This window comes from Typopeltis vanoorti, chromosome 5 (genome assembly GCF_054136105.1).
Source record: "Typopeltis vanoorti isolate ZY-2024b chromosome 5, IOZ_Tvanoo_1.0, whole genome shotgun sequence".
In the NCBI taxonomy this organism is placed as follows: Eukaryota; Metazoa; Arthropoda; class Arachnida; order Uropygi; family Thelyphonidae; genus Typopeltis; species Typopeltis vanoorti.
The window spans coordinates 69666407-69692094 of NC_143553.1; the positions used below are offsets into that span (position 1 = coordinate 69666407).

General features: G+C 36.3%; 1 protein-coding gene across 5 annotated transcripts in view; it reads right to left on the reverse strand.

The window, feature by feature from the left end:
• The window catches only part of LOC150106507 (uncharacterized), a 123830-nt gene extending 98386 nt beyond the window's left edge, over positions 1 to 25444 (reverse strand). For 3 of the 5 annotated variants that reach the window (XR_016548310.1, XM_090392507.1, XM_090392504.1), the window contains exons 1-2: positions 23879 to 24785; positions 13264 to 13333 (exon numbers count right to left, since the gene is read on the reverse strand). Coding sequence is in view for 4 of the 5 variants with exons in the window: in XM_090392507.1 (XP_090248633.1) it covers positions 13264 to 13321 (58 nt within the window). In the remaining variant the exon portion in view is untranslated. The other 2 variants (XM_090392505.1, XM_090392506.1) reach the window with 2 other exon arrangements.
• Between the last annotated feature and the right edge of the window lie 244 nt (positions 25445 to 25688).

The window sequence follows — 25688 nt, forward strand, 5'->3', positions numbered from 1 at the left end:
TACCACTGTTCATTCAGATTCCCTTCACAATGCCTTCTTACAGAAATTTCTTCATTCATCCATTTTACGTCTACCTTATTTTAGCCTTTTGACCTCTGGAATGCATTCAGACAATGCTACTGTTAAATAACTCTTGATCAGTGACCAAGCAGCACATTTATCTCCTTTCTGCTTAACTCTTCATTCCATGCTATAGCTTCAAGCTGCTTCCTGAGCTTTTCATAATTGTTATTATTATTATCCTAAGACCCCATGGAGTATGACTCATCTAAGAGATAACTTTGTCATACACACAGCTCAACATACCTTGCCTTAAACACATTCAGATTCTCTGCATGTGTTTAAGGCAAGGCATTCCAATCCTTAACAACTATACATGCCAAAAACCTGTTTCTCACTCTCTTGTTTACACCCTCCTTATACAGCTTCCAGAGATGATGCTTGTTCCCCCCTGACCTCCCGTCATTTTATGAAAAAACCTCTTCAACATTAATCCTTTAACGTTACCAACTTGTACATCTCTATCATATCATATCATCCCTTCTCCACCTATCCACTAGACTTTGTAAATTGCACCTTCTCAACCCTCATATTCAACATTCCAGAAATCAGAAACTACCTTAATCAATTGCCTCTTGACCCTTTTCCAATATCTCCTCATCTTTTCGAAAACCAGGTAACCAAATCTGTGCACAGTAGTCCATATGTGGCCTAGTCAAAGCCACATACAGACATAACAGCTCATTCCTGGATCTATAACACATTTCACTGATACCACTTATTAGATGTGACTTTTCAATACCTAACTTGAGCCATTTCTTTTTCTCCTTATTCATCTTAGAACCCTCTTCAAATCCAACTGCTTTCCCTTGATCCCAGGTCATCCCCTTTTGTCTATGCATGCATTTACATCCTCTTAGAGCATCAACCTTTGTCATGCTGTGTTCCCTTGTCCACCCCGAGGCACCTTGTTTCCCTGTTTGTCTTGCACACTTGTTCTCTCATTCTCTATACTCATGCTACCCACTTCTTCATTCATACCCACCATTTCAATCTCTTGTTGCTTACTCTCCTGTTCTTCCGCGTCATTTCTTACTTGATCAGATTTATTCTCTGCACTCATTTCTCTACCTTCCAGCAGCAGTCTTTCCAAATGACTCATACCAAAACTAGTCAAATGCAGTTCAATACAGTTCATTTTGTTCTTTAAACTCATTCCACACATTAACAAACTGCTGAATAATGTCAGCTGAATAAATTTATATGGAATAAGAAAGATATTAATTAAAACACTAAATTAGCTGTATACTAGGTGGTGTTCAAAACAATTTTAACTTATGGATCTGAAGGCTAGAAATAAAAACTTGATCAAAGACTGGAGACCATGGATATGAGAGTTTTGAGAAAGATTTGCTAAGTGAACAGATGCCATCAATGGCAGTATCACATTAAAAATGAGGATTTTAAAAGTGAGGAAAACTCGCCATCGTTATCATTCAGAAATGTGTTAGAGCTAATCTCAGAAAGATTAGCTCTAACACATTTCTTAGAAAGAAAGATAACAAAGACAGGAAAACAACTGTTCTTTGACAGGTTGTCAGGAAAAAGACCCAGAGGAAGACCAAGATATAGGTCTTGAAGGCAGAGCTCACTAGACTGGGAGAAGTTACATATTGCACATCGTTGGCATATTGTTGGCCCAATTACATTTCACCACTCCCTGCATAAAAACCTACTCATCTCTTCATTCTTTCACCTTCACCACACTCTTATATAACTTCCAGGAATGGCCTCTTGTTCTTCTCCCTCATATATAATCCCCTCTGTATTAATCACATAAACTTTCTCATCCACTCTGTCATATCACCTCTTCTTTACCTATCCACTAAGCTCTGCAATTCCTTCAACTTTTCCTCCTCCATGTCACAAACATTTCAGAGTCTTCTGGACAGCAAGTATTTTGGTGCACCATTCCTGTATTTGGGAATAATATTCTAAGGTGGGAAAGATTTGAGATTATACAGTGCTAAGAGTGGTATTGGTGAATAATAATGTCTTGAGTGAAAAAGGACATCGATTTTTTGGATGTGGTGGAAATTGTGATGTGCTAATGCAAGTAGATGTTAGAAGTGTAAATCAGTCAAATCAAACCTCCCTTGGAGATCTCAGAATTTTTAATTGTGAAGGAAAGTGTAGCTTTTCTTGTGTGAAATAAGACGTTATTGTGTTCTGTTACATTGAAGTTGGCAAGGAAGTCCTTGCAGCTTGTGATATACGAGAACTGCAAGGTTGGCTAAATGAAAATAAGGAATGGGGTATACTGTCATAGGAAAACTATGGATAGGATCTGAGGTTAGTGATAGAAGGCCATATGTAAATATTAGAGCATTTCCCAACCAATGCCATTGTCAAAGCTCTGTACTTTCACCCATGCTCTATATCTGCCTTTGTGGATGGCAGATATAGTGTTTCTGTGTTCTGTGAAAGACAGGTGACTTAGGAAGTCATGTCACTAAGATGTCTAGGTAGAAGTTGAGACTATTGTTAGTTTCTTTTTCTGTTGTAAAATGGATTCCTGGAGGCTGATTGTTGAGGTGGAGGAGTTTAATGTGTCTGGGTGGTGAGGCCAAATTGAAAACACATCATTTGCATATCTTAACCAGATAGAAGGCTTTAGAAGGGCTGAGTTTAAATTTAAATGCATTCTTCAATGCATTCTACAATGCATTGAAGAATACATTTTTCAAAATTTCGCATGAAAAAATTGGCAGGAGTGAGGAACCAATAGTACCCTCTGTCTGTAAATTTTGTTCTTCCAAGAGAAATAGCCATAATGGATAGCAAAGGTAAAGAGATCTGTGATATCATGAGGAAAAACAGTTTTTAACACATTCAGTGCCACTGATGCTTTAAAGCATCAAACCAATATTTGTGTATGTGCCACTGCCACTTTTAAGCATCGTAATACTTATATTTCTCTGCTGCATTACTCAGTCTGGCCTGGGCAGTCTAGTTGTGTGAATGTGTAGACACTGCAGCAAGGTCATTCTGAATGGCCTGGAGACAATCTGTCATGAATGAAGGGCAGTGGATGTGTTAAAAGTGCTAAGGTGTCATCCAAAGGAATACTAGCAATTTGACATCACCTCATTGTTTATTTCAACATGAGGTCCTGATGGGCTTTTTTTTTTTTATGTTGGGCCCATACACAAGAGGTTGGGTGATCAACCTATGGTACGTTAGTACCATATATGGGTAGTGGGTTGGGTTACATTTGATTTAAAAGCCTGTATATCCTTGGGAAAAACATCAGGAGAAGACTGTTCCACAGTACAGCAGTAGCAGAGAAGAAGAAGGAGGAAAAGAAACTTATTCTATGGGTTTCAAAGTGTACTGTGAAAGGATGTTGGGCAGCAGCTGTTCATGTTCCATTGGGCTTAGTACAGAGTGGCGGAATTGTTGATGCTGTTTCAGATGAACATTTCCCATGGAAATATTTATAGAATATATAAATTGCAGAGACCAAACGTCTGTGAAAGTGAGGGGAAATAGTTGGTCAGAGATGGGTCATTTACCAATCTAATTGCTCTCCTCTGTATTGAGTCAAGCATTTTGAGGGAGCTTTTAGGAGCCTCACTCCAAATGTGAGAACAGTATTCGATAGCTGGGCAGATTTATGATTTGTATAAGGTTTACAGCTATTTAGAGGTGAAGTAATTTCTTGAGCGAAAGAGAAATCCTAGTTTTTCTGGAAGCTGAGGATGCAGGGCTTTAAGAGGATATGCTTTCATTCTCTAATCAGTAGCTTATATGTAATCAACAGACATCATGCTCTAATCTCACAGTTTTAGCTGCTGTAATTTTAAAACAACATCCAGTAGATCATGGGTTTGAATTCAACTGTGAGCATAAATGCTTGTAATTGTCTTTAGGTAGTAGATGAATTTCAAGAAAAAGTTGTATCATTGGCCTGAAGTGCTGAAGGCTTACAAAAAGTTTTGTTTGACCTCCAGAGTAAGGCTGTTCAGATTACCAAAGTTTTAGCCCACCTATAGTACTAATGTATGATAGGTTTACAGCATTTCATGGATGAGATTCACATAAAAAGAAAAAATAAATAAAATAAAATAATAAATTTAAAAAAAAAAAAGTCAGAAATCCTGAAATTCGGTAAAAGCAGTAGGAGAAATTTGTATTCAGCAACGACTGTCCAAATATGGAGAAGGTCAAATTTTGGATAGTTGAAGTAAAGCTCTTATGGTACCTATTTATCAGTGGCATTGTGTCCGTGCGGTTAGCCTAATGGCTTTGCACTTCACAACCATATAACTGGGGAAGGAGTGTCCCAGGTTCGATTCCCGTCAAAGATGTGAGGAATTTGAGGATCTTCCTCAGCCATAGCCAAGTTAGCCGGTCTTGGGCAGTAGGATTTTTTCCCGCCAGTTTATCTGGCATTTTTCATCCCGCAAGCAGGCAAACTGGTCCCATGAACACACATGGATCTACAGCCATAAATACTTAACCCCCCATGAGGGGGCTCAACTCGCCCCAATAGGGACAGGGGAGAAAAAGGGAGGAAACTCCATACGAATATTAAAAAAAAAAAAAAATTGGCATTGTGGGTCCCCATTTCGGTTTGGTGTGCACTTGTGTGGCTTATACAACCTGTGATACAAAATTCACTTCAGTTTGATGTATGATTGCATTTTTATTAATGTATGAAAGTTTTAAGAGTGCATAGTAATTGGTCTAACGTAATTAACTGTGAATACTTTAATTTATTGACTAATTGTAAACAAATCTGCATAAAGTGGGGATCAATGTGTTTGTTTTAAGATATTATTATTATTAGCATTTGACCTCCATGGAGTCAGAGACTCATCGTGGGAGGTCACAATATTGCGTACAGTGCTCATTCAACACACACACACTATTACACACAATGTTCATCCAACACACATTATCACACCCAGTGCTCATCGAACCGTGCCTTAAACTGATTCAATGTGTCTACACCCACAACACACTCAGGCAATGCATTCAAATCACCAACTACCCTCCATGATGGAGAATGCTATATTTTGTAATTCATAAGAGAAGGACAAGGCTTACCTCATTCAACTACAATTATATACTCTGCAAAAGCTCTGACAGAAAACAGTACGTTCAGTAGATCGTCAACAACGTTTTTTTTTTTTTTGCCAATTGTAAATATGGGCAACAAAGTTATAAATTATTTGTAGAAAATTATATGTTAAAAACTTGTCTACATCAGTGTCCTAAACACGTCAGTTCACATTTCACACTTGCAAAAGAAATGAAACTCAGAAAACAAAAACAGCAACTCATGACAAATGGCAACTTTCAGTTCGATTAATGACACAATTAACCACTGATTTCTGGGTGCTATTGTCTCAGCACATACACTGCCTTGGCTTCTGGGTGGTTTAAACTTACTGGAACTCTAAGAATTTGATCCACTGCACCAACTGTATGTTTGTTCAAAGGGCTCAAAGGTGTCTATATCTGTGACCACACACCCAATTAATGCGAATGTGATGCAATATTTAGTCATTGAAAGTATCCTCTTCGTGAAGCATTGGTATATTGTGTCTAATTTTATTAATCAGACAAAGCCAGAAAACAATTAGGGGAGTCTTTAACAGGAATAAATGCAAAAATATAATATTGGTGCTACTGCTATTCCATGGGTGAGCACCAGACACCCAGCATACCCTGAATATGCACCCCTGCTATATATATATATATATATATATATATATATATATATATATATATATATATATATATATATATATATATATATATAAAGGAAAAACAGTGTGAGTATAGAAGAATTTCTCTACTGAGTGTTCTCTTCCAGGTTCACATCATTTCATGGATGGGATTCTCATAAATAATAATAATTTTAAAAGAAAGTTAGAACTATTGAAATGCAGTAAAAGCAGTGGGAGAAAGTTGTATTCAGCAATGACTGCTCAAATATGGAGGTCAAATTTTGGATGAATTGAAGTGAAGATCTTACAGTACCTATTTATCAGTGGCATTGCGTGTCCATTCGTTGAGTGTGACTTATACAACCCATGCTACAAAACAACTAAGCTAGTTGTTTACCCAGGAGGTGGCTCAAAGCATCATAGGGTAGCTGTGATACTGTAGACAGTTCAGGCAAGAACCCTTCTTGGTTATAACGCAGTTAATGACAGGACACTTTGTATTAGACTTATGGCTCATCCTACCAGTGTATCAATGGTGGTAGTTTATGCACCTTACATCAGATAGGCCTGATGAAGAGAGTGAGGAATTCTATGAATACTTAGACTGTTTTGGACTGCTTACCAAGGAGAGACGTACTTTACATCTTAGGAGACTTGAATGCAAAAGTGGGAAAGAGTATGAGAGGTAGGCCTGAGTGTGGCATGCTTGGTCTGGGTGAATGTAACACCCATGGTGAAAGACTGTTGGAATTTGCCCATGCTAACAGATCAGTTATTACCAATACCTGCTTCTAGAAACACCCACAATAGACCTATAACATTGATAGGTCAAGGTACCAGATTAATTACATCCTGGTTCTTCAGCGGTGGAGGACAAGCATAATGTGTATACTAATCCTGAAGCAGACTGGTACAGACTATCAGCTAGTAACAGTGGGATGTCACGTACATCCCGCTAGACTGGATGTTAGAGAAATTCCTGAAGAAACTCAGTTGCATAATTTTTTGGAGACCAATGAGGTGAACTGACCAGATGTGCTTTGGGAAGGAGTCTTCCCAAGATACTTCTTGGCCCCAGTAAGAAGACCAAGAGATCCATGGATATCAGATTCAACATGGGAACTAATTGAAAAAAGGTGATTGGAAAATGGTGGTTGGACATCTAAACGTTGATAGGTCAAGGCACTATATTGATTACATCCCGGTTCACCAGTGGTGGAGGACAAGAGTAACGTGCATACTTTTCCTCACACGATCTCATACAGAGGTAGCAGGGTTTTTTCTCCTGGAAAGTTGAAGTTTTCATCCCACATACAGACAAATCATTCTTGAGTACACATGCAATTTACAGACAAAAAATACTAGTGGTGGTGGGCAGCAGATGGCGCTGGTGTAGGTGATGATGGTAGTGGTGGTTCACTGTAATTGATGGATTGGGTGGTAGAGACAGAGAGTTGTAGAGTAGGTGCCCTCCCTCAATGAGTCTTTGGACTCCTTGGAGGTGTCACGTAATAATAATAATATCTTATTTACTTGTCTTTGGATTCTCTCTGCAGTTTTCTCATTCCAGTTGGCCACATTATTATTATTATTCAGATTTAACATAATAAATACAAAGTCATCGTCATAACACTAATTACGAGTATAAGACCATATTGGTCTGTTCCAGTTTTATTATCCATCCAATATCCTTTTTTGAGGTCTATCCTGCCTTCTCTTTCCAAATGGCTTATATTTTAGTATTTATTTAAGATATTGGGTATTGGTCATTCAGTTTACATGTTCAATCCATTTTTGTTTATAATTGTTTAGTATTGTATTGATTTTATTTTTAGTTCTTTTAAAATGTCTTCATTCCTTTTTTGATCTAATAATGTGTATTTTGCAGTTCTTCTCATAAATCTCATTTCACTTGTTTTTATTCTTCGTTTATCTTGTTTGTTTATTGCCCAAATTTCACTGCCATATAATAATGTGGGCACTGCTAAAGTATTGTATATTTTGAAGCATGTTTCTTTTTGTCTTTTAATGAGTCTTTTTCTCATTCATATGATATTTCATATCCAAGATAACTGAAAATATTTATTGAAAATTTATTTTTTCACTTGGTTAGACTATAATAAATTTAGTTTAATCCTTTATCCAAGTGTGAGCAAACAAAGTTTGCACCTGGAAACATCTCCAGGACAGGGGTAAGGTAGTACAACACTGGGCAACTCGTAGCAAAGGTGGACCAAGCTAACATTACTCCTATCTCAGTATCTCCCATAATGCAAAACACATCTCCTTGCAGGTATGTATAATGTTATGCATTAAGGGAAGGGCTAAGATGATCTCGCCATTGCTTCTGCCTGGTATCTCCACTTCTGGGCCTGGCAAATTTTGGCCCTTCCCTGAATGCATAACATTATACATATCTGCAAGGAGATGTGTTTTGCATTATGGGAGATACCGAGATAGGAGTGATGTTAGCTTGGTCCACCTTTGCTAAGAGTTGCCCAGTGTTGTACTATCTTACCCCAGTCCTGAAGATATTTTCAGACGCAAACTTTGTTTGCTCACACTTGGATAAAGGATTAAACTGAAAGTATTTATCTGTTCTATTATTTTATTATTAACCTTTCTGCCCTAGTGATTCCAATTGGAATCACTGTCTTGGCTTTCGTAGCCCATATTATGTGGCGAATGATTCCAATTGGTATCGTACATTCTAGTTCCATTTCTTTAATATAATAACAGGTATGTATTATACGTATAAATCTTACCAATATAGGTTTTTATGACTTAGTAGAATAATATGCATATATTGGATTATAGAGTGTAAGCTCAGAAGTTGAATATTTGCTACCAGAATATAATGATTCCATATGGAATCAGTCGGTCGGAATTCCTATCCTGAAATGTATTTTTCATCAAAATACTATCATACTCTTGCTTTTTAGAGACCTAAAGACAAAATAAATAGAAAGAAATTTTTTTTTCACTTGGAAAAAAAAAATTCAGATCAGAAAGGGTTAATAACTATTTTGTTCTAACCGGAGTTTGTCCACAAAATACCATTGTTTTAGTTTTATCTATGGAAAATTTCATTCCAAACTGTTCTACTATAATGTTTAAATTATATATTGTTCTTTGTAAATTGTCTTCCTTATCTGATATTATTAATTGATCATTTGCAAATAATAGAATATTTATTTTGTTATTCCTGGAAATTTCCATACCTTGATTGTTTAAGGTGTTCCACTGTATTAATATTTCATTAATGTAAATATTGAAAAGTGTTGGAGACAGAGGGCATCCCTGTCTTACTCCTTGGTTTATAGATTGTTTTTCTGACAACTTTTCATTTATTTTTATTTCATTATCTTTATATATATTCAATATTGCATGTATTGTAGTAAAATATTAGGTATATTTATTCTTTGTAATATATCAAACAGTACATATATTTTTACTTTGTCAAATGCTTTTTCATAATCTATAAACAAAAGATGAGTTTCCAAATTAAATTCTCTTCTTTTTTCTATAAGTAGTTTTAAACAGAAAGCTGCATCCATTGGAGAGAGTCCTTTTCTCAATCCATTTTGACATTCTAATAATATTTTTTCACTGTATATTTTTAGTTTTTCATTAAGTATTCTGCTATATATTTTGTAGCATGTATTCAATAAACTAATACCTCTATAGTTAGCAGGTTTTGTTTTATCCCCTTTTTTAAATATAGGTATCACTATGCTTGTATTCCAATCTATTGGTATTTGTCCATTTGTATATATTTTATTTAAAAATTTTAATAATCTTTGATGAAATTTTTTTCCACAAATTTATACAGTTCGGAGTTTATCCCTTCTCCTGCTGATTTGCCATTTTTTTATTTTATTGAGGTTGTCTTTTAATTCTTTCATTGTTATATATACCTTATCATTTAAGGTATTTTGTAAGTTTCTAGTGTAATTATTTTTGATGCCAGTATGATCCATCCAAAGATCTGTAAAGTAATCCAAGAATTCTTTTACATCTATTTCACAATTTATATTTGCAGTTTCTTTTATATCTGCATTCATGTGTTTTAGTATGCAAATGGGTCTTATTTTGTATGTCATTTTCTAGATATGATAAAATTTTTTCCCAGCTTTTTCTGTGTCTCTTTCTGGTTTCTCTTTTGGCAGGTGGGTGTGAGAGGTAGGTGTGAGATGGATGAATAAAGAGATTAAGCATGCAATACAGAAAAAAAAGGCATTGTGGAGACAGCATAAGAGAAGTGGAAGTAACCAATTTCATGAGGTCTACAAAGACCAGGCAAGGAGGGTGACTTGGTTGGTGAGAGTAGCTAAAGAGAGGTATGAACAGCAGTTAGCTAATGAAGCCAAAAAGAATCCTAGGGAGTTCTTTCGATATGTAGCCAGCAAAAGAAAGAATGATTATGGAAGGATGACATTGATTGGAGGAAATGGTATAAAGACAGCTGTTGCAGAATGTGTTGTGGAGATACTTAATGAGCAATTCATAAAGATCTTTCAATCTTGTGAATGTGACTTCATGGAGAGATTAAGAGCAGTTGATGATGGGGAGGAGAGACTGACTGTAAGTGAGCAAGAGGTGTTTGGGGAGTTGAGTAAACTAGATGTAAATAAGGCTGTGGGACTTGATAATATATCACCACGTATTCTGAAGGAGTGTGCTAGAGAGTTGACACCTGCCTTGACATATTTTTTTAATACGAGTCTTGCACTTGGTCAAGTTCCTAAAGAGTGGAAGGAAGGCAAGATTGTGCCACTTCATAAAGGAGGTGATCGAACTCAAGCATCAAACTATAGGCCTATCTGTGTGTCAGGTGTTGTGGTTAAGTTGTTGGAGAAGCTTGTGAGAACTAGGATCCAGAGTTGGGTTGACAACAATGGTATAATTTTTGATGGACAGCATGGATTTGCTAAAGGGAGGTCATGTTTTAGTAATCTACTTAGTTATTACAATAAAGTGACTGCTTCCTTGGACAGAGGAGAAGGATACACAGTAATATACTTGGATTTCGCAAAAGCTTTTGATAGAGTACCTCATGATAAGTTGACAGTCAAACTAGAGCAGATGGGGTTGGATATTAGATTAGTGCATTGGATTGGAGACTGGCTATCTGATAGGTATCAACAAGTTGTGTATGGGGGTGCAATATCCAGGAAAAGGAAAGTCACTAGTGGAGTGCCTCAGCGGTCTGTTTTAGGGCCATTACTATTTAACTTATATATTAATGATATTGGTGAAGATTTGGATGGAGATATTCAGTTGTTTGCAGATGATGCAAAGTTGGGAAGAACCATAAAGAGTAGTGAAGATGTTGTGGCCTTGCAAGAAGACTTGAATAAATTGAGTGATTGGGCAAGCAAATGGGGATGTGAGTTCAATGTTGCAAAATGTAAGGTTTTAAAATTTGGAAAACAAAGATGGGATGCAGAATTTATGCTTGGTGAGAATATATTGTTGGAAGTAGAGGAAATAAGAGATCTGGGGATGATAGTGGATAAGGATCTAAAATTTAGGGGACACATCACCAAAATTGTGAAGACAACACAAAGACTTCTGGGAATGATGCGGAGGACACTGACATGTAGAAGTAGGGAGATACTTGTTCCAATGTATAAGGCTTTGATTAGGCCACACTTGGACTATTGTGCCCAGATTTGGTCACCGGGTTTTCAGAAGGATGAAGAGATGTTGGAAAAGGTCCAAAGGCGAATGACTAAGGTAGTTTCTGACCTCTGGAATGTTGAGTATGAGGAAAGATTGAAAAGATGTAATTTGCAGAGTCTCGTGGAGAGAAGGAAGAGGGGAGATATGATAGAGACCTACAAGTTGGTAAGGGGTTGTTATAGGATCAATGGTGGAGAAGTTCTACAGAGAATAGTGGGAGATCAGAAACTGTATAAGGAGGGTGTGAGTAAGGGAGTGAGAGGCAGGTTTTTTTCGTGCAGAGTTGTGAGTGATTGGAATGCCCTGCCTGAGAGCGTGGTGTCTGCAAGTAGTTTGAATGTGTTTAAGACACGGTATGATGAGATGTGTGTGTAAGATAAAAGGACCTCCTAGATGAGTCTTTGACTCCATGAGGTCTTGTTTTTAATAATAATAATAATAATAATATTGCTTGTCTTTTTTTATATCCAATTTCATCTTCTTGTTTTTTGCTACTTAACCATCTTTTAAAAGCCAGCTTTTTATTTTCAGTTATTGTTTTTATTTCATTTTTCCCACATATGTAATTTTTTATTTTTATGATGTTTTTTGTGTGTTCCTAGACTTTCATATGTTGCTGATGCTATAATTTCTTTTACATTATTCCATTCTTTCTCCATGTCTTCATTTTCTAGTATTTTTTCTTAGTAGTTATTAATCCTCTGTTGGTATAAATTTCTTATACTTGAATCATTTAGTAGTCTTACTTTGTAATTAGATTTTGTTTCTCTAGTTTATTTTATTTTATTTATTATTTTTTTTTTGTATTTTTTGTAGCCAGTTTGGTGAAAATCTTAGTTTTGCCTGTACTAAATAGTGATCTGTGCCAATTTCTAGCCCTCTTCTAATTTTAACATATAGGAAGAGATTTGCTGCTTTTTCATTTGCTATAAAGTAGTCTATTATTGATTTTTGTTCTCTTGCACACCACATATATTTATATATATTTTTATGTTTGTAAAATGTATTCATTATTTTTAAATTATTATATATTATAATCAATGAGTCGCTTTCCATTTTTGTTTACTGTTGGTTCTCCAAATTTTTGTATATTATTGTTAATTATTTTCATTCCTATTCTGGCATTAAGATCTCTGGCTATAATTATAGTCTGTTTTATTTAATTTTTCATATATTCCTTGTAACTCTTTGTAAAAGTAATCATTTTCTTATTCTTTTCCTTCTTCAGGGGCATATACTCCAACAACTGTTAAATTTTCTTTATTTAATTTTAATCGCACTTCTAATATTCTTTCATTCCGGTAAGTATAATGAGTTATTTTTGCTTTAATTGATCTATGGATCCAAATCATTACACCAGCTTTTGCATGTATTTGTTTGTCCACTCCACTATATATGATATTGCAGTTAGCTGTTTCTTTTGTTCCTTTAAGTTTCTTTTTTTGTTTCTGTAAGAACTGCAATTTCTATATTTTCATCATTTAAAATTTTATCTAATTCTTCTTCTTTATGTGCTAAGCTTCTAATGTTCCATGTAGCATATTTCACCACATTTTTCTTTTTTCAAAGTTTCTTAACCTTTTCCAGTTTGTGGTCATTTCCCATGTTTTCTGTCCGGTTTGGATTTCGTTGAGACTTGAAAGTAATATGTGTTTCCCTTTCAAGTGACTAGCATGACAATAGGTATCCTAGTGGTGAAGCTGCCACCTACTAAATACAAACTAAATACAAAGTGTTTATCCTAAAAATCTTAAAGAATGCAAAAATAAGAAAAACCCTAATTAAATGTTTTTAATTACCTAATAATTAAATGAGACAATAAAAAATTAAAATTAGGTACCTATTATATTTGGAATATAGAAGAATATTTTTCCTTTGGACTGGAAAATACTAAACATATTCCCAGGTATCTGAAATTAATGAAACAGTTCAAGAACAAATGCAATGCTATGCTATATAGTAAATTTTCATTAAATTCAGTAAATATTATAATACTGTAATTAGAAACTGTTAAGGCTTGGATCCTTAACAGTGGCACACCCAAGGACCCCCCCCCCCCCAAAAAAAAACAAAAAGGAAAAAAAAAAAACGCTACATAATTTTCCAAAAATCTTTTCCTAATTAAAATTCATTTTTTTATTTATGTTGTGTTGTGTCTTCTACTTCTATATTACTTATGAATTAGTGGTCACGTAAGGTGGGAATACCCTATAACTCTTGGGAATCACAGCCGCTGCTAACAAAAGGCAAATGAAGTAGTGCTCCAGCAGACTGAGTGCTACTTTGTTTGCCCGAGCCAGGCCAGAGGAGATAACAGGTATCATGTATTAGTGATCACTGCAGATGCTCAGTCATAAATCGTATATTGCCCCCCCCCCCCCCAAGATTATATCCTGAGTGCACCACTGGTCCTTAATATTATAATACTGGAGCCTCCATAGCTGAGTCAAAATAGATGATACCTCCTTTGGTCAGAAAGACCTGGTTCAATAAAGAAAGACCTGGGACTAGATAAAGGTTTCCTCACATCATGGATATGAGGAACCTTTATCTGGTCTTCTCTTTTGACTAAAGGTGAGTTAGCCAGTCTCATACAGAGGTAGAGGGGATTTTTTTCACCCAGAAACTCAGGTTTTTTGTTCCTCAGAATATGCAAACCAGCCCCATGAACACATACGAATCTGCAGTCATAAAATACATACTTAATCCCTCATTAGGAAGGCTGAACCAATCCTAAGGAATGGGGGAGAAACCCCATACAAAATAAATAAATAACTTATAATACTATATTCATAAAATATAGAAGCTGTGAATCTGAGTATCATATAAATTACAAATGTAACATCCCCCAAAGCATTCCTTGTCAATAATTATTCTGGTATATGGCAAATTTTTCTATGCTTAAAGCAATCATTTTCCCTATATAGAAAAAGAAGCACGTATAATGAGCAAGGAATAGTTTGGTCTAAGTCAGGTGATTGCTCTGGCTAGCATCATGATCCTGTGCAGAGTTATTGTGATATTTGGGTTCTACTTTGGCACCAAGGCACATGACTTTTAATATACTGTTCCACATTTATTTAAATGGAATGTCATATTTTCATTGGTTGGAATGTTTTAGAACCATTTCACTGCCATGTTACAAAACTCATAATGCAGGAAGATGAGAGCTTAGGCAGGCACAGTGAGGGTGACCCCACACACACAAAAAAAAGTCTCATGATTTCAAGAGGCCAAACAAAAGATTGCATTTCATCAGAGTCCAAAAATTCTAGTTATGCCACTTTAACACAAGCTGTAAATTATTAGTAGTACTAATATCAACTTTTTCAAAATCCAATTCCAACCTAACATGCAAAAACTGACAATTTGTATGTCTCCATTATTATTTATAATTTTGCTTATTGTCTGAACAACATCAAACTTCCCATCCTAATATCTGATTATTTCAACTCTCTTCCTTCCTAGAATGAACAGTGCAGAATGTCATGTAATTACTGTATGCCCATCTAGGACAGCAATTTGTATGAGGTCTATGCTATTACTGTAATGCCCGACCTGTGTTCAAAGATTTTGAGCAGAATGCCAATCCAAAAACCATCCCAAAAGGAAATAAAATTGATAATAAACAAAGAAAAATAATAATCAGTGCCAAATAAATGATAGTTTTTTTTAATTACTACTTTGGTTCAACGAAACCAATAACATATATCAGAAGACTTCATATAACACAAGGGATATATGAATATGTTTTGGCATATAAAAATTTCCTCTCAAAAAACTTAAAACTTAAATCTTATACAAAAAAAAAAAAAAACCTGTTTCACATTTACTTTATCAACACCAACCTATGTGGTGTGTCATCAGCTGCAGACATCGAAACTTGATCTTCTGTTGTTAACAAAACCCCAAATCTCTACTACAACAACCAGTCCAAATCATCAACAGTACACGAGTCAGTTGAGGCCAAAAACAAGAGACTCAGTGCCATTATTCTGAACTTTCTGATAGAAAACGGTAAATCATTAAAAGATGACATCAGCAAATTAGCAAAATAATGCAACTTCAATCCCAGAAACATTGTGAAATGCCATCCTTTTAGACCCATAAACAAAAGAAAGGATGGAAAAAATTTTCCACATCTCCTGAAAGTGACCTGTGACAAACCAATAAGGGCATCCAAATTAATAATGGTGATAAATAACAAGTTTGAGGACACTTGTCCCCAATCGTGCATATGTGCTCAACCTGACTTAACATTTCCTAGAGGGAACAAAGACGCCAACTTCAAAGACAACGTGAAGAAAAATGCCAAAATGGAGACAACAGTTGGATTATAGACTACAAGCAAGCCAAACTAGTGCAAAAATAAGTGATGACACCAGTAGCTACCAAGGAGACCAGTATACAGGCAATGCATAGAAAACGTGCAAGATACTTGCAGTCAAATACATGCCTCACAGAACCTTGCATATCCACTTCACCAACAACTGTCACCTCAACTACAACCTTTATAGTGTCCACTACCATCTGCAGTCCACCAAACTCCACTTACTCTTTTTAGCAGAAACTCAAATCTCACCCTCCCCCAGCACTATCCATCTCAACCTTCCAAATGGTGATAAATAACAAGTTTAAGGACACTTTCCCCCAAGTATACATACTGTTTAACTCTTTCAACCCAAGGATGGCATCCGCACATATATCCACTGTGACATACCCTGCCAGAGAGCACCCCAATCTGGAATCACCCAACTTTGATCTTCTTTGGTTGAAACTATCCCTTCCACACTCAATCAAATTCATCTGCTGTCTCTATGGCTCTCTTAATGCCACCAACCACTCTGAGCTCTTTAATTTCCTCTCCTTAAAAATTGATTTTCTCCAGTCCAACTCTCCTAACAATGAAATTATCTTCCTAGGAGATTTTAATGTCCATAACACCAAGTGGCTTTCCTCCAGTTTTTTCCTCCTTTCCTCAAGATCCAGTTGTACGGATCTTGCAGACAGGGATGCTGAATCGTTTGCCATCACTAACAACGTTACATAAATTGTTCCCATGCCAACCAGAATACCAGATAACCCGAACCACTCCCCAAATACCCTAGATCTCTTCCTTACCACTGACCCTTCCAAACATGCAGTGAATGCAGTGAGCCCCCCCCCCCCCCTGGGTAATTCTGACCACAATCTAGTGCTCATCTCCTTCCCATGCATCTATGCTTACACAGTCACTCCCACACAAGAGCAGTTTGGCATTATAACAGTGCCAAGTGGAACAGCCTCCAAGAATACTATGCTTCATTCCCATGGTTGGACTATTGTTTCTAGTCTTCCAATCCAAACATACGCATCGAACGTATCACCAAAGTAATCTGCACTGGCATGATGGAAACATACATTCCCCTATCTAAAGCCTGGTTCTCCAAAACATGTGCCAAGGTTGTACAAATGAAAAATCAAGCATACCATAATTGGCTCAAATCAAGAACTCCACCCACTTTCAATGCTTATACTGAAACCCGAAACAGATGCAAAAAAACTATCGATGCTTCCAAAACAGAATTTGAAGAGGCAAAAAAGCAGAAACCTACCCAAATGGCAGCTGTGCCTTTTGGTCTCTTGCCAAAGCAATCAGTTGTAACTTTTGCCCTACACTGTTCCCATATCCAGATAGCTCTATTGCATCATCACCCACAGAAAAAGCCAATTCTCTGGCTTCACACTTTGCCTCCAATGAATGCATAATTGACAATGACAAATGCCCCAGTCATTTCAAATTTATTCTTAGCTTGGCCAAATAAAGATTTAAAACCAGTTTGGGAAAAAAAAAAAAAAAATGAAAAAAAAAGACGTTGATACATGGTGTTACAGAAGGCTGTTGAGGATATCATACACTGAAAGGCGTACAAATGAATGGGTGTTAGAAAAGATTAGCAGAACTTTAAGGCTCCTTAAGGATATTGACAGAAGAAAATTAAAATATTTTGGACACATAGAAAGGATGGAAGGAGGACTTCTCAGAACAGTAATAGAAGGTAAAGGTCCTGGAAAAAGAGGCAGGGGTAGACCATCAATGAGATGGATGGATGGCGTGTGTGGAGTGACTGATCTTCAGAGAGTTGAGGCTGCCAGAAGGGCAAACAACAGGACTACATGGCAAGGCCTAGTGTGGAACATCATCGAGCATCGGAGTGACCATACAGCATCTGTAGATGCCTAGTGAACACATTGATACATGGGATGTTACCACCTACCAGGCAAATCCCTCCAGGTGGTGGATGGAAGGAATCCTAACGGGGAACAGATTCCCTGTTAGAATTCTCATTTTTTATTATTATTACATGAACCTCCAAGGACTTATCGTGGGAGGGTGCTCTACTCACCCTGCAGTATACTTCTAACCATCTCCCCTGCTACTTAATTTTCCTACTACACACAATTACCATCAACAGTATTTTTTTTCTGTAAATTGCATACAATTGGAAAAGGCCTAAGTTTGAGTCTCGTCATGACGGGAGAAATCTTTATATGAACTTTTTCAATCTAAGGTGAGTTAGCCGATCTCATACGAAGGTAGCAGGATTTTTTCTCCTGGGTTTTTCATCCTGCATACACACAAATCAGCCCTTCAGAACACACACAATTTACAGACAAAAAAAAAATACTAGCTGTGGTGGTGGGCAGTAGATGGTGCTGATGTACATAATTGGTAGTAGGTGGAGACGGAGAGTTGTACAATAGGTGTCCTCTTCGGATTCCTTGGAAGTGTCACGAATAATAATAATAATAATAATGTACATCAGCACCATCTACTTCTGAAGGCTGATTTGTCTGCATTTGGGATGAAAAAACCCGAGTTTCTGGGAGAAAAACTTCTGCTGCCTGTATCAGATTGGCTAACTTACCTTTAAATGAAAAAAAAAAAAAAAATATATATATATATATATATATATATATATATATATATATAATATGGATATAGATAAATAGGGATGCTTAAGGGTCAAAGCTGTAGAACTGAGAGGATACCTTCACGTAGGCCTTTAAAGAAATGCGGAGAACTGACCAGGGCTTCTGACCTAATGTCCAATCCTCACCTTCCCGTGGTGCACCCTGTTGGGTATCTACCTGAATACTGAATGAACGAGGATGGGCTGGCAATTTGGAATTTAGCCGACCAAATTGTATTCTTATTGGTTAAACCAAAATAAAAAATGATGGTACAACATGACAAAATTTCATGCCAGCTGGGGCGTCGCCTGGTTAAACAAGGGCCCCCGTTGTTTTCGCCAGGTAACCAGGGCGAACAGCGAAAAGTCAGTCACTTCAACAAATCTGAAAACACACCCCAACTCAACATCACCAGAGTTAAAGATTGGTACTATCAACACAAGAAGCCTGAATGGAAAAGAAATGGAGCTAGCTGAGGAATTAGATAAGTACCAGATCGACATAATAGGGGTGACTGAAACAAAAAAAAAAACAAAAACTGGTGAGATCTTTCTGAGCAATAAATACAAAATGTTATATTCAGGCAATGACAATCAAGGAAAAGAAGGAGTAGCCAGAGTATTCAACACAAAATACGAGGCTAATCTTCTTGAATGGCAGGCAGTCTCAAGTAGAGTGATTTGGGCAAATATCAGAATGGGGAACTGGACAATGAGACTTATTTGTGCCTATGGTCCCACAGAAGGTTCTACTAAGGTAGAAGGGGAGGAATTTTTTCAGGCTTTAGAAAAAGCAACTGACACAATGAAAAAGGAAAAGTTTGTCCTTGTTGAGGATCTAAATAAGCAGAGTAGGAAATGATTGTGAGATATACAAAAATATTTTGGGAAAATTTGAAGAAAAGAGCAAAGCTAATAATAATGGCAAATATCTGTTGGATTTCTGCTCAGTACATGGACTGGTTATTACTAACACCATGCTCCAACATAAAAATGTGCACAAATTCACATGGAGAGAAGAGGCAAGGAATAAGAAAAGTCTCAGTGACTATGTTATTGTTGATAGTGATGTTTTCTCCCTGGTGCAGGACACCAGAGTGTACAGAGGATTTGAAATTGGAAGCGATAACTATTTAGTCTTGAGCAGGATAAAATTGAATTTCATATTGAAAAGAATAACATTTAAGAAAGTTTTAAAGCGAATAAAATTTGAGCAGCTCTCAGATGTGAACTGTAGACTAACATACACAAAGATTATTGAAGAAAAAATGAAAGATAATCATATTCCACTGCTGGAATAGCCTGGGAATAGCCCAGACCTTAACCCAATCGAAAATCTATGAAGCCGACTAAAGAAACTTGTTAGTCAGAAGCAACCCACCAATAAAACCCAATTAATAGAAGCAATAATTCAATATTCGTTTCACATTATAACAGCTGCAGAACTAAAAAACTTGGTTCACTCCATGGGAAGGCATTGTAAGGCTGTAATTAACACTAAAGGTTGCCCAACTAAGTATTAACTCACATTTGAATATCTCATTTTTTCCATGTTTCACTTTTCTTCTTTATAACTGCTGTTCTAATAAAAAATCCTTCATAAAAGTTATTGCATTACATTCTTGATTAAATTATTCTTTTCATTGATATATAATTTTATGGTATTACTCAAAAAAAAAAAAAAAGTGGTGTTATGAGCCATCAAACCTCAGAAATACACTTTTTCCAAAAGGTTTCCACAATTTTGGCCACTAGCGTAGCTTTTTATATCTTAAATGTTGATGTGTATAGTTCACCCACCATTTGTAGATCCCTCCTTGGCATTTTGTCAAGAATAGTCGATTCATGCTGAAGGGGAGAAAGAAATGAAGGATGTATGAATTGTTCGCCAACATGTGAAATCACGTGCTTTATTGTCTGTCACTGTACTAGTTGGTGAAGAACACCAACTGTACTAGTTGGTGTTCTTCACCAAGCTGAATCCAGCTTGGTGAAGAACAAGCTGGATTCAGCTTGTTCTTCACCAAGAATAGATGCTGTCAGGATCAGATCTTCTATTTACGACAAATACTTGAGAAAGCATGGGAATATAACAAAGATCTGTATTTATGTTTTGTTGATCTGGAAAAGGCATATGACAAGGTGCCAGGAGAGAAGCCAATGGGGTATTATATCAAGCAATACTTAGTCTGCATTTGAGTTGTAAGTTGGCAGTCAGAATTGAAGGATGTGCAGGAAGATATTTTAATGTTAAATCTGGTGTGAGACAAGGATGTACATTATCCCCTCTATTATTATTTATTATCTATATGGATCACATTATGAAGGAAAGTGGTATTAAACATGATATCAGAATTGGAGACGTTAATGTCAGCTCTTTGCTTTATGCGGACGATGTTATACTTTTGAATAAATCCGCTACAAGTTTACAAGATTCCCTGACCAAATTGAATAACTGTTGTAATAGATATGGTATGACAGTCAGCATTAAAAAAACAAAGACAACGAAAATAGGTAGAATTGTTGAAAATGTCAACTGCGTTGTGAACGGAGAACCTGTGAAACAAGTAAAACATTTCAGCTACTTAGGCAGGATTTTTAGTGAAGATGGTAAATTAAATATGGAAATAGACAACAGATTCAACAAAGCTGGTATGGTAGGCAGTCAACTGAATAAATTCATATGGAATAAGAGAGAAATTAGTCTGAACACTAAATTAGCTGTATACAAGACAGTGTTCAAACCAGTTTTAACTTATGGATCTGAGAGCTGGGTCAGAAGTAAAACACTTGACCAAAGACTATAGACCGCAGATATGAGAGTCCTGAGAACGATTATAGGCGTAAACAGATGGCATCAATGGCAATATTATATTAAAAACAAGGATATTAGGAAAGAACTTGACATTGTCGGTATCCAGGAGTGCATTAGCAGAGCTAATCTCAGGTGGTATGATCACTTAAACAGAATGGGCGAGGAAAGATTAGCAAAACAAGTGTTCTCTGCCAGGTTGGCAGGAAAACGACACAGGGGAAGACCAAGATATAGGTGGATAGATACGGTATACATTGTGCCTTACACGATAGAAATATAATATCTGGTAATGATAATGTTGGCGTCTTGACAAGTAATAGACTGATTTGGAGGAAAATTGTAGATAGGAAGTTAGTAATGATGTAATTTTTTTCATGTAGTACTATCATATCCTGTACACCTCCCCCCCCCCCCTGGAGGGTACATGTCTTTGATGATGATGATATAGATAAATTAAGATTCTTCTTGTAACGGCAAGAATCAAACTTAGGCCTTTTCCAGAAATAAATTGATATAAAATAAAATTAGTGGCAGTACAAAAAACCAGATGAATTAGAAAAGAAATCCAAAATTTTGGAAAATTTACCATTTTTGCATGCAGGAAAGAATCAAGGAAGCATGAAACTGAAGTAGTTTATAACAGTTATGGACAATAAAGAGAATGTTTTATATTTTAGACCTGTGAGTGAAATATTGTACACAATAAGAACCAACATGAATTTTTAATTTATGGATTCGAAACGTTCGTGTACTATCAGAAGAAAAGGCTGATATGGGGAGGGGGAAAGATATTTTCTGTAAAATGGAGATGCTGTCTCATTTAGCTCAGTCTAATGACATAAGCATGATTACTGGAGATTTCAGTGCCAAGGTTGAATAGGAAATATATAAAAACACCAGAAAACAGTCTGCTCATCCACTCTAATGATAATGGACTGACACTGATTTTGCTGTAAGTAAAAATATGGTTATATCCATATATTAAGGTGGGCATGGAAATGCGAGTTCAGTGTTGCAAAATGTAAGGTTTTAAAACTTGGGAAAGAAAGATGGGATGTAGAGTTTATGCTTGGTGGAGATATATTGTTGGAGGCAGAGGAAATAAGAGATCTGGTGGTGATAGTGGATAAGAATCTGAAATTTAGGGGACACATAGCCAAAATTGTGAAGACAACACAAAGGCTTCTGGGAATGATGCGGACTGACATGTAGAAGTAGGGAGGTTATTGTTCCATTGTGTAAGGCTTTGATTAGGCCACACATGGACTACTGTGCCCAGATTTGGTCACCTGGTTTTCAGAAAGATGAAAGGGTCCAGAGGCGACTGACCAAGGAAGTTTCTGACCTCTGAAGTTTCTGAATGTCAAATATGAGGAGATTGAGAAGATGCAATTTACAGAGTCTAGTGGATAGGAGGAAGAGAGGAGATATGATAGAGACCTACAAGTTAGTAAGGGGTTGTTATAAGATCAATGTTGGAGAGGTTCTACAGAAAACAGTGGGAAATCTGGGGAGAATCAGAGGTCATCCCTGGAAACTGTATATAGAGGATGTGAGAAGCAGGTTTTTTTCATGCAGAGTTGTGAATGATTGCAATGCTTTGCTTCAGAGTGTGGTGTCTGCAGAGAATTTGAGTGTATAAGGCACGGTATGATGAGCTGTGTGTGTATGACAAAAGGACCTCCTAGATGAGTCTGACTCCATGGGATCTTGGAATAATAACCCTTTACGTGTTTTCCTTCAAGACAGCTATACAGGAATATGGATATCCCCAGATGGTATACAACATTTAATGACTGATCATGTGTTTACAGATAAAAGATTTTCATCAAGTATTATGGACATGAAATTGTGTAGAGTAGCTTTTGATTCAGATTATTATTTTAGGTCAAAATTATAGGCAAAATCTCAGTGAAGAAACAGGAAAAAATGAAAGAGCACTAAAGGTGAACTTCTAGAAGCTTAAAAATGAATAAGTTAAAACCAATTTCCATCACAAAATTAAATTAAAAAGAGGTTGAAAATAATAATTAAAAGGGCAAAATCCATTAACTGATATGAATCTGTATACTGGTCATAACTTAAATTATGACCAGTATGCAGATTTTTGTAGTCCCAACTCTTACCATTTGGTGCTACTTATCTTAAAGCAAACCTTACAACATGTCTCTCCTAGAACTCAAAAAGTTTCAATGAAACTCTTACTCAGTTTTATGTTACAATAAGAAGCAGTAATCAGTTTCTGTTTACATTCTTATGTTATGAAGTACTACCATCACGAGAAACCTATAATGTGATTTCATGAACTCAAATTTATATTATGCTAACCTGAAGCTTTTCTGTGAGAGGGACTCACTTTAGAGTGCTATTATTACCGAACCTTCTTTAAACAGATGCCAACATAAGAAAAAATGTTACATACCAATGAAATTAAATGTCTAATAAATTGTGTTATGATACAATTGATATATAAATAAATTAATGAAAAAAGTCAGGGAAACTAGCTCTCAATTTTGAAGCTCAGAGAGATTTCTAAAACTATGGGATAGCTGCATAAGAAGAAACCATAGGAGAGAGAGAGAGAGAGCACCAAGTTTAATGGTTCTTTTAAACCTTGCTATCTAGTTTTCAATCAGACAGACATGCAAATTAGGAAACTCTAAAATATTTATTATATTAGTACTGACTTCACTGGAGCCCGTTTTCAGATCCTTTCTCTTGTGGATACAGATACTGATATCTTTGCACAGCAGTCCAAATGTAGAACTGGTCAAGGTCTCAAAACAAAGGAGTACCTACTTTCATGTCATTACTTGTTGCAAAAATCTTGTTTTGCCATTACCTTCACACTGTATCACCTAAATACCATGTTGTCTACTCTGGTAAAACAGAAGAGTAGAGTAATACACCCGAAATTTCAAAATTTATCACAATAATAATAATATTATTATTACGGTGACTACATTGAATGACGGAGATGCACATCAGCTGATTCCCCCCCCCCTAGTTTACAGAAGCATTTAACAGATTACAACATCGCAATTGACTGTTTATTATTTAACGGAATGAAGATGGATGCTAATTAGTGGTTTGAATATAAGATTATTTGTGTGATAAGTATCACTGACTTGAATACTGCTAAGTTTAATTTGTGGGGTGCTACAGGTTTTATATTTTGATTCAGTGGATTGGCTTTGTATTAATGATATAATGTTGTTAATGGCTTGAATGATATTCATTCAGTTGTTTTGCTTGCAAAGCTGAGATGGGAATATAGAATAATGATCATATCTTGCAGGAAGAGGATTTGAAAAGACAGATTATGGACAGATGAGCAGATATGAAATAATTTCATAGCAGATATAACAGCTATGAAAGTGCAAGGTATGCCATTGTGAAATTACTCTACCCTTCAGTTTTACCTGGTGAGTAAAACTGAAGATAAACCAAAATCAAATGCCTAAAACAAGATGTTCCTCCTTAACGATATCCCAGGTGCGAACTGTGATCATCCGCACCTAGTCTATCAAACTGTTTAATCTGCAGCAGTGCAGATTAAACGGCCAACAGTATCAACCGAAACCAGAAACATAAAACAATTACTTCTCTTTAGAATTTCGAAAGTCTCGATCTTTGAAGTTACACATTTAAAAAGCGTGAAGGTACGTTTACGTTAACCAATCAGCTCATAAACCTTCTTTACGTCACATATTACATGTAGTCATGAACACAAAATATTAGTGTAAATTTATGCACTTTTGTGTGGTGTGATAACTAGTGGCGTATTATATTGGCGAGTTTTTGCGGGAAGAAACTGGCCAGGCTATGGATCATGGAGTTTTAGTAGATGTAGGAATTTGAAATTCAGGACCATAAAGCAAAAATTACGAATACAACTCAGAGGAATGCTGAAACGAATATTAACGTATAAGGATAAGGAAATCATTTTGTCTTGGCAAGGCTTCGATGCGATCGTATCTGGCTACTGTGCACATATTTGGTCTCCTGATTATCGAGGTGATGTAGGTACAGCGGAAAGGAGACCTTTAAAAATAATTTGGATTATGCTGATGCTAGCCAATAGGAGAAAGAGGGGTGATATGATTTACTTACAAGCTTTTGGAAAAGGTAATCCAGGATGTCCGTAGATGAAATTTTTCACTTTATAGTAAGTTGGAAGTGGAAGAGAGAGCATCCATGGAAGTTGAATGCAGTAAAGAAAGGGGAAGAGCTATATTTTTCTCTCACAGAGCGGTGTGTTATTGGAATGGTTTGCCTTTGGGGGGGGATAAATACAGATAGAGTGCATAAATTCAAAAGAAGATTATGATAGGTGGTGTGAGTGATATATGGCCTCCATCGATGAGTTCCTGACTTCCTGGAGGTCTTTATGATTATAATCTGTACCTCTGGAAAATATACTCCATTGCAGCAGTGCAAATCAACAAGAATAAAACTAGAAAGGTAGTAAGTTTCCCGCATGCCTCTAAAAGATAT